Source organism: Arvicola amphibius, chromosome 14, assembly GCF_903992535.2.
Source record: "Arvicola amphibius chromosome 14, mArvAmp1.2, whole genome shotgun sequence".
NCBI classification, from domain to species: Eukaryota; Metazoa; Chordata; class Mammalia; order Rodentia; family Cricetidae; genus Arvicola; species Arvicola amphibius.
Window position 1 is genome coordinate 39,230,871 of NC_052060.1, and position 13,422 is coordinate 39,244,292.

General features: G+C 46.3%; 1 protein-coding gene across 1 annotated transcript in view; it reads left to right on the plus strand.

The window, feature by feature from the left end:
• Window positions 1-2,221: 2,221 nt before the first annotated feature.
• Papss1 (3'-phosphoadenosine 5'-phosphosulfate synthase 1) overlaps window positions 2,222-13,422 on the plus strand; it is a 67,028-nt gene continuing 55,827 nt past the window's right edge. The window contains exons 1-2 of the mRNA XM_038311329.1: window positions 2,222-2,348; window positions 11,316-11,430. Coding sequence (XP_038167257.1) covers window positions 2,289-2,348; window positions 11,316-11,430 — 175 coding nt within the window. The 5' untranslated portion in view covers window positions 2,222-2,288. The remainder of the gene's footprint in view (window positions 2,349-11,315; window positions 11,431-13,422) is intronic.

Here is a 13,422-nt window from a genome sequence, read left to right on the forward strand (position 1 = left end):
CCAGTAATCCGCGTTAAACTCACATACCTGCCTCCCTCGGAGCAATGACTCAGAACTATCTGAACTCTGTCTCCCAACCTGGAGCTCTGAAGCCCCCAAGTAAACCTTTGTTATTTTTGCAGTTCCTGAGTTTGGATTGACACCTGACAGATAGATAGACAGCACAGGGAAGGGAGAGCGAATACTTTCTTTCTCTGTTACCAGTTTTAAAAATCAGTTGGCAGACTGGAGAGATGGCTCAGCAGTTAAGAGCACGTATTGCTCTTCCAGGACCTGCGTCTGATTCCCAGAACCCACATGACAGCTCACAACTGTCTGTAACTCCAGTTCCAAGGAATTTGATGCTCTTCTTGGGGCTCTGTGGACATCAGGCACCAATACAGTCAGTGCATAATCATACGTGCTGGCAAAACTCTCGTGTACATAGAAATAAAAAGCTGGTTCCGTAGCAGCTCCCAAGGATAGCCAGTTCTTAAATTGTGTTTAGAAACACTGGGACTCTCTTCATCTTGTGGTTATCTCACCAGTCTTCCAAATGCATCCTTTTTGATGTGAGAAAGCTTCAACAGAGCTTAGCAGTAAGGATCAGCTTACGATCAATGAGCACTCCCATGGCTCAGAGTGTATCTAAGAACCACTTTCCTCACGCAGGAATGGAGACTCTCCAAGTAATGGCTGGCTCCAGAGGTGGCACTTTATTTTTCTTTATGTGAATCTTTTAAAAAGAAAATATTTTTTAGATGCATACAAAAGAATATTTTTTTATTTATGACATGTTCATAAGTCCGTGCTGTTGGGCTTCATGCACATTTCCCTGTTCTTTGTTGTCCTTATTCTGGAATGCTCTTTTAGTCTCCTTCCAGTTACTGGCTGAATTTAGAGCTGTATCGGAGTTCAGTCCTACATCCAGCCCCTTACATTAAGAATTCTCTAGATAGAGCTATAGAGAAACATTGGCATTTTAAGTGGTGGAGGAACAAGAATAGAAGTGCATTTTATAAGTACCAGTCTGACTCAGTATTGGGAATGGAGAGGGTGGCAGGGGAGTGGAGGGCAGTATATATTGCATGTGTGTATGTGTGTGTGTAATAATGACTATGGTTAGGTGTGGGGGATGGGCTAATTTGAGATCATGTCAGTGGGGTAATAGGGGTTGACTGGCTAGCAAGAGGCTAACCTAGCAGGCCTTAGGTATTGCTCGGTGTGTGCATGTTTGCGTGTGTGTGTGTGTGTGTGTGTGTGTGTGTATCCGTGTGTGTGTGTATCCGTGTGTGTGTGTGTGTGTGTGTGTTGCTGGCAGCTATGGGGCAGACCGAAGTGCTGTTTGTGTGATTGTGGTCCAGGAGCAGGTTATGGGGATGGGAAGGCAGGGACTATAACTCCTGGAGGAGGCCTCTCGCCCCCAGGCTCCATTTTTTTTTTTTTTTTTTGAACTGGTCTTGGAATAGACGAGGTTGAAAGCACCCTTTATAGGTGATCAGTCCTGCTTGCTTACTAGGGGACTTGAATGCTCTATCAGTAGCAAGTACTAGAGAAGCCCCTCTGGGGTTAGCCAGCGGTGACAAACACTGCATAGAAACATCCTGATATGAAGCGGGGGTGGGTGGGGTGGGTGGAGGTTGTCTCCAAGTGGCAGAGCAGGCACCTTACAAATGCTTTCCAATCGTGGATGAGAAACTATTGATGCACTGAGTAGAATTTTAAAGCGATGAGCAACATGTGAACGAGCTAGTCACTAAGCTAATTCTTCCTTTTGCAGAGCTGGGAAGCATTTTTGGAAGGTGGCCTGGTTAAGTGCACAAATCGAGCGTGTGGAAGCCATAGGCCAGCGGAAGAAAACTAGAGAGCAGCACAAGTCCACGTCAGCTTCTTCCCCAAACAGCCTCCGCCCGGAGCATCTCCCACGCCCCTCCGCAGGTCGCCCTTCAGCTCAACTCAGTGCGCGTGCCCAGCATCCGGAGAGGTGTGCCTCCCGCCACCCGCCGCCCGCCTACATTAACCCTCAGGCCCCGCCCTTTTCTCTGGGTCAAGGCGGAGCTTCAAGCGTCGCCCCTGGTGATTGGACCTTGAGGTTCAGACCCCGCGCCTCCCGCTTCGCTCCGCCCTCCACGCCGCAGAGACGCGGAGCTCGGATCCAGGCGGGCGCTAGCCAGGGCGCACGTCAGCGCCCGCCCGGAGCCCCGCGCGCAGGCCCGCCCCTTCCCCTGCTCCGCCCCGCCCCCGGCCTCTCGGCTCAGGCTCGGCTCCCGGGCTCTCGCTCTGCAGCCGGGCATCCGCGCTTCGCGGCCATGGAGATTCCTGGGAGTCTGTGCAAGAAAGTCAAGCTGAGCAACAACGCGCAGAACTGGGTGAGTGGAGGCCGCGGGCGGGAGCGCGAGGAGCGGGGGCGGCTGTGAGAGTCGCGGGCTGCCAGTGCATCCTGTGGGAGCCGGGGGCGGGGACCCGGGCGGCGGCGGCCCGCGGAGGCTAGCCCGGGCCAGGCTGGCGAGGCCGAGGGCTGCGGCGGAGACGGAGTAAGGCTCCTCTGCATGATCCTCGTTTTCTCGGCTCTGCCGGTGGGCTTGGGCCGGCTTGGGTCGGTGTCCACGTCTCTGCATCTCTGAGTTGCAGTGCGCTGGGAGCATACCCAACAATGTGGCCATTCATGCATCGGGGCTGCACGGAACTGAGGTTCTTTGTGTCTCTGTTTTAAATCGGAATGCCTGACACAGACATACTTTTAAAGACTCGATTCCCGGTGACAGTTAGGTGTGGGAAGATTAATGGGTTCTAACATGGAGCAACGAGTGCCTGTTGGCTTTATTGGCCAAGTACTGTACCCTCAGAAGGTTGTTTTCTTCTGTAGTTATTCATTGGTGGCAGCAGCTAAGATGGTAAGCGCGAAGGTGGAGACCGTCCAACTTTGGAGGCTGCAAAGGGACTGGTTTTAGGTTTAGATGGAAATTTTTATTCCACAGCTAACAGGATGACGGGGTTTAAATTCAGTCTTGCAAATCATCACTTGCCCTTGGCAAGTCATGGAGGAAGAAAAACGCTGTTTCAGGCCAATGTTCTTTCGAAGTCATTAATTTACCCTGTCTGCTGTCGGGATCAAGAGTTCTTACTGTCTCTCTTCATTCTTTTCCTTAACTTTTTAGAAGGTGAGGAGGGACGGGAGAGAAAGGGAGATGAGGGTATTGGAAGGAGACCCGGACTTCTGGCATGGGCTCCAGTCCCAGCCTTGCCATCTGTAAGCTGGCCGATCTTGAGCAGAGTCACTCTGCTTTGAATCTCGGATGACTGAGGGTGTGACAGTGTGACCTTTCCAGGATTATTTTCATGAGTAGCGAAGATAATGAACTTGAAAGGGCAATGAAACCTTTCAACAGGTATTTTATGGGCCGGGAAATAAGTTGATTAAAATCGGAGTATTTAAAAATGATTTCAGTGACAACGTCTACAAGTCAATTATTTACTTAAAATTTATGTTATTATTTATGTATCGGAGCGTTTTGCCTGCCTGTATGTACATGAACCATGTGCATGCCTGGTGTCCAGTGTTGGATCCCCTCAGACTGGAGTTACAGATGGTTGTGAGCCACCATGTGGGTGCTGGGAATTGGGCACAGATCCTCTGCAAGTACAAGTCCTCTTAACCACTGAGCCAATTCTCCAGCCCCAAGTCATTTATATATATTACACTGTTTGCTAAACGAGTGTGTATTTTATGTAGCATCCATGCTTGACATGGATATATATAAAACAACACGTGGGGCTTAGTGCAGTTGCCCATGGCAACTGATTGTAAGTGACATTTATCCCCTGATAGGTTTTCATGGACCACAGTGACAGGCCCAAGATGTGAGTTTTATTGCAGGATTGGAAGTGATGTTAGTTTGGCCCCAGGTGATTTTATAAGTTTATGGAAGACCTCATATTTCTGAGGTGGGTGGGAGCCATTACCTCCCTGAGTGGAGACTTGCTTGACTCCTGTAGGGAGTTTTTGTTGGGGAGCAGAGATAACGATGGGGTGGAGCAGGTCTGTGTCCTGTCAATGTTTAGCTACAGAGTTAGGATGGTTTTATAGGAGATTTTGAATGGAGCTAGAATTGTTATCTTTCTGAACTTTGTCTTTTCTCTCTGTAAAGGGATAGCCTTCTCCAGCACACTTAAATCAATGACTGGATGCGCGTGTAAAGAAGCTGTACTCTGTTAATGCTCCATTTATGTAAAATTGATAATCCAGGAAGACTGCTTTACAGGAGAAATGCAGGCACTGGCTGCATGGTATTGAGGATCACGGAGATGAGAAGCATGCCCGACACAGGTGTTTTTGTCAATGGTTGATCCAGTGTGAACGGATCAACGGCAGGCTGGAAGGAGCAAAGAAAGGCCAGGGAAGACCAGACTAGAAGGTCAAAGGAGGTCCCAGAGCTTTGATCTGAGACGGTTGAAATGTTGTATCTAAGTTAACTTTTGAGTTTTTGTGACTTTTGCTTGGGTGGGATGTAAAAACAAGGACCCTAATTATGTATGATGGTGAACACCTGCTACCCCAGAGCTCAAGCTCAGCACACTTAGTATCTCCGTTTTATTAATGTAGAAATTGAGACACTGAGTTATTATGGTGTAAGTTGGGATTTTAAGCCCGTATTTGAAGGACAGCCTTAGTTGAAATATTTTGTAGAGTAATTCTAAGAGAAATCAAACCACCTGTGTAACAACAAAAAATTAAAGACCATGTTAAAATAAGTGAAAAATATAAAATAAGTGTTAACAATATATTTTGTTTAGCCTAATATAGCCTATATAGCCCAAATATTTTCATTTAATATAGTTTTCTCTCGTTTTTTTTTAATTCGAGACAGGGTTTCTCTGTAGCTTTGGAGCCTGTCCTGGAACTAGCTCTTGTACACCAGGCTGGCCTCGAACTCACAGAGATCCGCCTGCCTCTGCCTTCCAAGTGCTGGAATTAAAGGTGTGCGCCACCACCGCCCAGCTCATTTAATATATTTTTCAATATATATACATCAGTGCTGTTCGTAATCAGTGTAAAATTGCTGATGTTTTGCCTTCTTTGTACCTAGGATCTGAAGGGTGTTTTCATTTATCACACATCTTAGTACAGGGTAGGCATTTTGCACCTGCTCTCTGGGCCCTGTGCACACTGTTGTTACAGGCGTTGAGTTAGGTTAGGCTAGAAGTAAAGACCTAATGGCTAACTTGAATAGGACATAGAAAAGATGCTAATTAACGTGTTGAGAGTAGATTCTAGTCTTCTGCAAGGGATGGGTAAAAGAAGTGGGTTCATGGAAGACGACGAGTAAGAGATAGGAGAATGTAGTTCCATGAAAGGAAGTGCATTGTTAGATGTCACCACCTAGTTGCAGGTGTAGGAAAGAGCAGTCAAGAGTCTGGTTTCCACAGGAACCCCCTTCTGTGTCAGTCTGAAATGTAAGGAGTATCGGTCTTAGCTGTGTCAGTCTTTCTAGCATGGGGTCACTTTCCATCTGCCCTTTGTAATGTGTCATGTGTGGTCGCTCATTTGAGACTCAGGTGTCACCCACTCTTAGACTCATGTCCAGTTGAATGCCCTGCTTGGGTCAGCTCTGTGGTGCGCTGGGTTGTCCAAACCATCTAGTTAGCATTCTTTTCAGAGACGAGTCCGAAACCCAGCATGAGATTCTGAAGCAAAGACAGTCTCCTTCTGGGTTTTCTGTTTTCTTCTCCTCCCTCTCCCCATACCTCTGTAGCTCAGCACAACTTCCTCTTTACACCTCACATCCTTAGGATTTGGTATTTCCTCCTGCCTGGGCTGTCTACAACCCTTTAGCGAGGACTGGGATCTTCAGAGCCTTGGGCTATTTTACTTTAAGTGTGTTGCCTCCCGGGCCTCTTACACTTGCTCCTGGGTTGAGTCGCTTGTCGAGCCCTTCATTGTCGAGCCCTTCATGTGGCACTGCTACCCTGTCTGTGTAGACATATTTCGTTAGAGATGCTTCATAGTCACTGAGCTCTTATGTGGCAGGAAGGGCAGAGGGGTAGAGTGGAGAAACCCGGGTGCTTGTGAGACTATAAATCCCTACTCTGTTTAAGGGAACGAAAGACGTATGTGGTAGGATTCAGATTGCGGTTCTGTCCTCTAACCATCGAAGAGATCATGGGCACATTTCCTTAACCCCCTGTGCATCAGCATCCTCATCTCTAGTAAGGGTCATTAAACAACCATCACCGTCAGGCTGAATTATGCATATGCCAGGGTATAGAGGTTTAGTTAGTTAAAAGTTAAAGCTCTGTGGTTCCCGACACATGAGTACTATTCTTGCGGTTACTTATTAATTAATCAGATGTTTAACACCTGCTTTGTATATGCACGCCTGGGTGGGCAGAGGAGGGGGTGCCAGGAGCAATTCTGCTCTGGTGGATTTTACCTTCAACTCGGGAGACAAACAGCCAAATAGATGACTGAGATAATTCCTCCTCTCACCTGCTTTACATCTGACAGTCTGTTCTCCTTTGGTAGAAGGCTTGCGGCCCAGTCTGCATTCAGTTGGGGGAAGACTAAGATGGTACAGAGTGACTCCGGCGGAGGTGGGACATGTAGAACCTTGTCCTCCGTCGAGACCAGGACAGATACTGGTCGTCTTACCCTCCAAGTCTGGGAGCGGATGCTCCGGGAAACGCCCAGATGATAGGGAAAGCTCAGATGCTACCAAGGCACATACTTTTAGTGTTGACTAATGGGCTTTGCATAAATATCCTTCAAAGGCCCATGTGGTAAAGCCTGGTTACCAGCCCGCGTGCTGTTGGTAGGTGGTAGAACCTTTGAAAGGTTCTGGTGGGAGGAAGTCTGGTCTTTGGGGACATTCATGAAGGGGCGGTTGGACTCCTGCCTGCGTCTGTTACTTCCCAGCTGCTGTGTGGTGAGCATCTTGTTCCTCACGTTCTCACCATGACAGGATTTTGCCTTACAACAGTCCCCAAGGCAGCTGGGCAAGGGACCAGGGCCTGAAACTCCTGAGTCTGTCTTGCTGTTTTGTTATTGTAATGGGAAGCTGATTAATGTAAAGCCTAGAAGGGTCTTTGTTGTCTAGTATGAAAGCCACTAGCTACATATAGCAGTTTTATTGTTAAGTAAAATAAACTCAGTGCCTTAGTTGCACTAACCACATATTTTAAGTGATTATTACACTTACCACGCTTTTCTGCCTGATTCATTTTCAATGTAGCAGGCAAAAAATTGCCAGGATACATCTTTTTAGTGATTAAATAAGATAGTCTCTGTGTCTCTTGTATTTTCTCTCATCTGTAACTTCAGCAGTCTACAGTATACAGTTGAGCTCAGTTTAGTAAGAAAAAACAGGAAATACTTCACAGGAACAACACAAACTAAAACACGTTAGATGCAGGCTTCTTCTTGTTTTGGAGCTCAGTGACCTGGAAACATCCCCAAACAAAATGATCATGTCGAACAGGTTTGGTGAATAGAGGCCGGTTACCTTGTAGACCACTCTTCATCCATACCCAGCAGACACCTAGCTTCCTTCTGTGCAGGAAGGTGGGAGCATACTCTGGAGAGGTTCTCTGCTTTTCCCAAGAAGCAGTGCCTGTGTCTAGAACCCTTTCAGGCTTGAGATGCAAAGCTGCCAAGCTTTGTTTCCTTACAAAATGGGTCCAGTTTCCCACAGTAGAGATTTTATTAATTGTTCAATCTGTGTAGTATAATTTTACTGGAAATATATGCATCAGTGGTATTAGTGGAAGAAGGTGTAGCTCTTGTGCTGTGTGTGCTTCTTTAAAGAACCGTCAGGTTGTCGCTTTGCCCTCTGAAGGTTTCATTCCTCAGGGCAGTGAGTCATAAAAGTCAGTTGGGCAGGAGATGCCTTTGTCTTACGTGAAAGGGAAAGTGGGAAGACAGCCCTACCTCAGGCGCTTCCTCACAGCGGAACAGCTGGGGGCTGAGACGGCCTGGCTACTGATTCCACAGAAATAGCTTGGCTGTTTGAGAGAGCTCAGTTCTCTTCCGGAGGATCCAGGTTTGGTTCCCAGCGCCCATGTTGGCTGTTTCACAGCTGCCTGCATCTCCAGCTTCAGGGAACCTAATCTCCAGCCCTCTTCTTGTCTCTTTAGGTACTGGCACACACAGGGAATATACACACAGATACATCCACATATATACACATAAACAACAAAAGTCCAGGAGCGGTGGCTTAGATCTATCATCTCAGAGTTTGGGAGGTGGAGGCAGGAGTGTCAGGAGTTCAAGGTCATCCTTGGTTATCTGGTGAGTCCAGAGCCAGCCTGGTGTACATCCCCGGTCTCAAAAAGATAAAAAATATGGTTATTGGTGGACATCAGCAAGATAGCAGGCATTCCAAGTGCTTGTTTTATGGTAAAATATTAACAACATTGTACACAAATTACCTTCAAAAGCCACGGAAGTCAGGTGAGGTATCATAGCATGTGGGCACAGCGCAGAAATGAGAACAGATAAGGTGTAAACCATACATTACCGTCTCCTGATTCAGGTAGCACAGCTTGGAGAGAGACACCATCTGTTTGGGGCAAGGAGAGGGAGTGAATGGCTGACTTAGCCTTAGATTAGCCCTGAACTCAGGCTGGTAAAATTCAGTGCTGGTTAAGTTCCTGCAGCTGCAGTGTCTAGGTTGGTACCTGTAAGTGACCTCCAAGCCTGCCCTGGCACCATATAGGATTCTGCAGCCTAGATTCCAAGCTTGCCACATTGTTAGACTAACTGCAGCAGCTTTTGTTAATATGTATTCCCCAAGCCTTGGGGCTCAGAGTCTTAGAAAGGCTAATGGGCTTAAAGAGGCAGATAGGTCTTGATAGAATAATAGTGGGTGATTTTAGTTTCCCACTCGCATCTCCAGATAGGTATTTCTGATAGCTAGTGAAGAAGATATTAACAACCTAAGTAGCTCCTTAACAGCCTAAAGCAGTGGTAAGAAACCTTCCAGCAAAGGCTAGGTCTAGGTGGAGTTACTGCTGAAATCTTTAAAGAGCTGACCAGTGTTATACAAAGTGTTCCATCAAACAAAATGGGGGCACCACCACACTCACTCAGTGACTCCTGTCACCCTAAATCCAAGATCAGAAACAACACAACCAAGAAAGAAAATTGTAGACCAGTTTATCTGATAAACAGATGAAAAAAAATTCTCAATGAAATCCTTACCAAATGCAATCAAAGCCTCTATGAAGACATTCATAGACCATGAATTGTTTCCGCTTTAGAGATACAGTGTTCTTCTAGAAATCAGGACGTGCAACAAGCACAGAGACTTCAGAACCTACACTACGTGATCCTCTCAATCAGTACAGAAAAGGCCGTTGTCTCTAGTCACCAAGCTCAGCATCCCTTCCTTTTAAATGACCTCAGATTAGGAATGGAGGTTTATAAAGGCAGTATATAATAGACCTGTAACCAGCATTCTAGCTGGAGAAAAATTGAGATCATTTCCTGTAAAATCTGGAATGAGACAAAGGTATCCATGCTCTCCAGTCTTACACAACACTTCCCTCGAAACCTTATTAGAATAGCAAGCCAGGGAAAGTAAGCCAAAGGGATAGAAAAGAAGTCAAATTATTCTTATTGCAGACCACACAATCCTTCAATGACCCCAAAGACTCCTTCAGAAAACAAAGAACAGGTAAGTATTTTCAGCAAAGTAACAGCATAGAAAATCAACAGTAAAGCAGCAACATCTTTTCTACATATCAGTAATGAACTCGCAGCTCGATGTGTTGGCACACACCTTTAGTCCCAGCCCTCGGGAAGCAGAGGCAGACCGAGCTCCGGGTTTGAGGCCACTCTGTCTACAAAGTAAGTTCCAGGACATACAGGGCTACACAGAGAACCCTGTCTCAAAAACCTAAAGGAAGAACTCACTGAGAAATTGGGGAGTTGGGGTAGGGGAGATTCCCATTCACTATAGTGTCCCAAAACAAAACAGCCGTAGGAGTAAATCTAATTAAGGTGGTGAAAGTCCTCAACAGTGAAACTCCAGAAGGAAACTGAAGAGGACACTGGAAGGTGGAATTACCTCCCCTGCTCATGGCTGGACAGTACTGGGAAGATGGCTGTATCAGCGAGAGCAGTGTGTGGAGTTAGTACAGTCCTTATCACAATCTCAGTGAACTTCACAGAACTGGAGAAAGCGGTCCTCAAGTGCACAGGGAAGCACAGAGGGCGCAGAAGTAGCTAATGTCGTACTCAGAGCAAAGAGTTGTGCTGGAGGTGTCACAGCGCTCGAGCTCGGATTATATTACAGAGCCGGAGTAACAGTGTATCTCCTGACACAAGAGCAGATCTGTGGAGCCGTGGAAGGGAGCCGTGGAAGGGAGCCGTGGAAGAGAGTCGGAGACCCAGAGATAAATTCAGGCACAGCACAACTGAAAAACATACATTAGAGAAAAAGATAACCTCTGACAGTTGTTTCCACATGAATGGAGATCCTTCTCTGACCCCTCACAAAAGCAAATTCAGAATGGATTCGAGGTCTTTATAGAGGACCCGGAGCTTCGGAGCTGCTAGAGGGAATTTAGAGCATTCCGAGATAAAGTACAAGCATTTCCTGAACTCCAGTGGCACAGGAAACGTTTGTAAGAATTGACAGACTGGGTGATATTAATAACATTTTGTGGGCTGTTGAGATGGCTCCTGGTTGAAGGAAGTTGGTGCCAAGCCTGATGACCTGAGTTTGATCCCTGGAACCTGTACCCCACTCAAATAAATCCATGTAAAATAGGAAGATTCTGCATAGCAAAGGAAACATCACTGGAGTGAAGAGAACCTACAGAACAAGCTTTGCCAGCAAATGTAAAATGCTGAATGCTAAACATTGTGGGAGTGTGTAAAAGAACATGAAAGTTAGCTGTCTTAGCTTTTTCAGACATTTTTATCAGGACTGTGGGCTTACCAAGAATGACATGGAATTATCATTAATTATGAAAGCTCGGCATAGCTTAGGCTTGTTTCTAACTAGCTCTTATAACTTAAATTAACCCTTTTCTATTAATTTACTTTCTGCCCCTTGGCTTTATTATCTCATCGCCGTAGTTTCTATCCTGCTTACTCTGCATCCCTTGGCATCTCTGCTTTCTTCTTCCCAGTATCCTCTGTGCCTGAAAATCCTGCCTAGCTATTGGCCATTCCACTTTTTATTAAACCAGTCAGAGCGACAGATCTGCACGATGTCCAAAAAAAAAAAAAAATTCCTCAACAACACAGAGTATTGATTGTATGTTTACAAGAATATGTGTTGACATTTTAAAGGACTTGTGTAAACGAGCATTTTTCTTTTCTTCTTTTCTAGGGGATGCAGAGAGCAACTAACGTCACTTATCAAGCTCACCATGTCAGCAGGAACAAGAGAGGTCAGGTGGTGGGGACCAGAGGTGGCTTTCGCGGTTGCACAGTTTGGCTGACAGGTATGGTCAAGAGAGAAATGAGTGGGTGCGGTGGTGCATGCCTGGAATCCCAGATCTTGGGGAGTTCATCATCAGCCTGGACTGTGTAACAAGGCTGTGTCAACATGACGGTGGCGTGACCTCAGGTGTGACTTGCAGCAGAACAGGGGTGTGGGCACATAGTTGCCAGTGTGCACAAAGGAACCACCAAGGGGGCACCTAATGGCAGGAACAGTGAGGCAGGGGTGCCAGTGTAAGCCGTGTCCTTCCGTGGGAATACTGGCAGTGTTCCCATGAGGTGCAGGGGATGCTCTGCTTGGTTTTCTTAGGAAACTGAAGTCCAGTGTCATGAAGATTTCTTCTGGCTTCTTCCTCAACATTGTGTTAACAGTGTGGTCGATGGAGAGCGCCGCCCTTTCCCAAATCCATAAACCACCATGTAGAAACCAATGGGCAGAAGCTGGCAGGGGCTGTTCACCCACATGCCAGGGTGTCACACGGCTCTCCCCATGTGTACAGATGCCGCACAGCCATCATAAACAAAATTTAAAAGAGATAACTTTCTGCAGTTTACTGGCTTCTCTAGGAGATGCCCCTAATGGGAAACACTTCAGCTGACCTTTTCTAGAGACATTTAATTGACCGGATTATACTTTGATACTGTTTCTTAGAAAATGTTTTTACGTTTTCAGCTTACTTTTAGAGATATGTAATTGACCAGATTGTATTTTGATACTGTTTCTTGGAAAGTGTTTTTACATTGTCTGGTATATTAGTTTCTAGAGCTGTTGTAGCAAATCAACTGAACCATTGAATTAAAGCAACAGCAGCGACTCTGGCACTCCCGGCATGCCTGCAGGCCAGCTACATCCTGAGTGATGGGGAGGGGATGATGGCAGTTGGCGGAGCATGTCTGTCCACTCCTTCCCTCCCTCCCTCCCTCCTTCCTCCCTCCCTCCCTCCCTCTCTCCCTTCCTCTCTCCCTCCCTCCCTCTCTCTCTCTCTCTCTCTCTCTCTCTCTCTCTCTCTCTCTTTCGCATCTGGGGCTTTTAGAAATAACTGTCATCCTGTGGTTTATAGACAACATCACTTCAGTAAGGAGATTACACGGATATCAGGTACTGGGTTTGTGGCCCAGTCTAACCAGCAAAGACTGTATTCAGTTAAGATCACAGTCTGAGGTCCTAGTGGACCAGAGTACTTGATGGGGGATGGGTGCTGTCCAACCCGGAACAGACATTTTGTTTTCTTTAGCTTTGTTGAAGCTGATATGTCTTATGTATATTGGTTTTTCAGCCTCTTTGTTTCAGCCTCTCAGTGTTCAGCCATGTTTATTCTTTATGCCTATATGCATTTGTAGAATATAGATGTGTGTCCATGGGGGTGTAAACAGACTGGTTACAATTTTTGTTCTCTCTCTTGAACACAAAACTTAGCCTTTCAGGTTTCATTTTTTTTTTTTCTTGCTGGCACTTGGTGCTCAATTAGTATTTAAAACCGGTAACAAAGCTGAGTATAATCGCCACTTTTAGAGCCCACACCCAGGAGGCTTGCTCAGTATTTAGTATTGGTTTGGGCTATGAGTTCAAGGCCATCCTGTGGTATCTGGGGAAACTCTGTCTCAAAACAAAATCAAAAACAAACAAAGAAACAAATAACAGCAACAGTAACAACAAAACAAATGTAAAAGTAGTTGAGCCATCATGTCTTGGCTCCTGCTCTGTTGTTGCAGCACAGTTACCCAAAGCCTCACCCAGTGAAACAACAGCACCTCTGATTACTTTTCAAGGGAATCAGTGGGCCATCTTTGCCTGGATCTCATGTGGTTGTAGTCAGAGTCCTTTGGGCTGCTAAGTGTCCTTGTCAGCTGGTGTCCTTGTCAGCTGGGAGCTCAGCTGATTGATACCCTTGACTAGAAAAAGCGAATGATTTCTCTAGCTGAGTGGTCTTGGTGTTCTCCATGGTAAGTGGACACTGAGAAGCTACAGATGCATTTCTGGTCTAGCCTTGGAA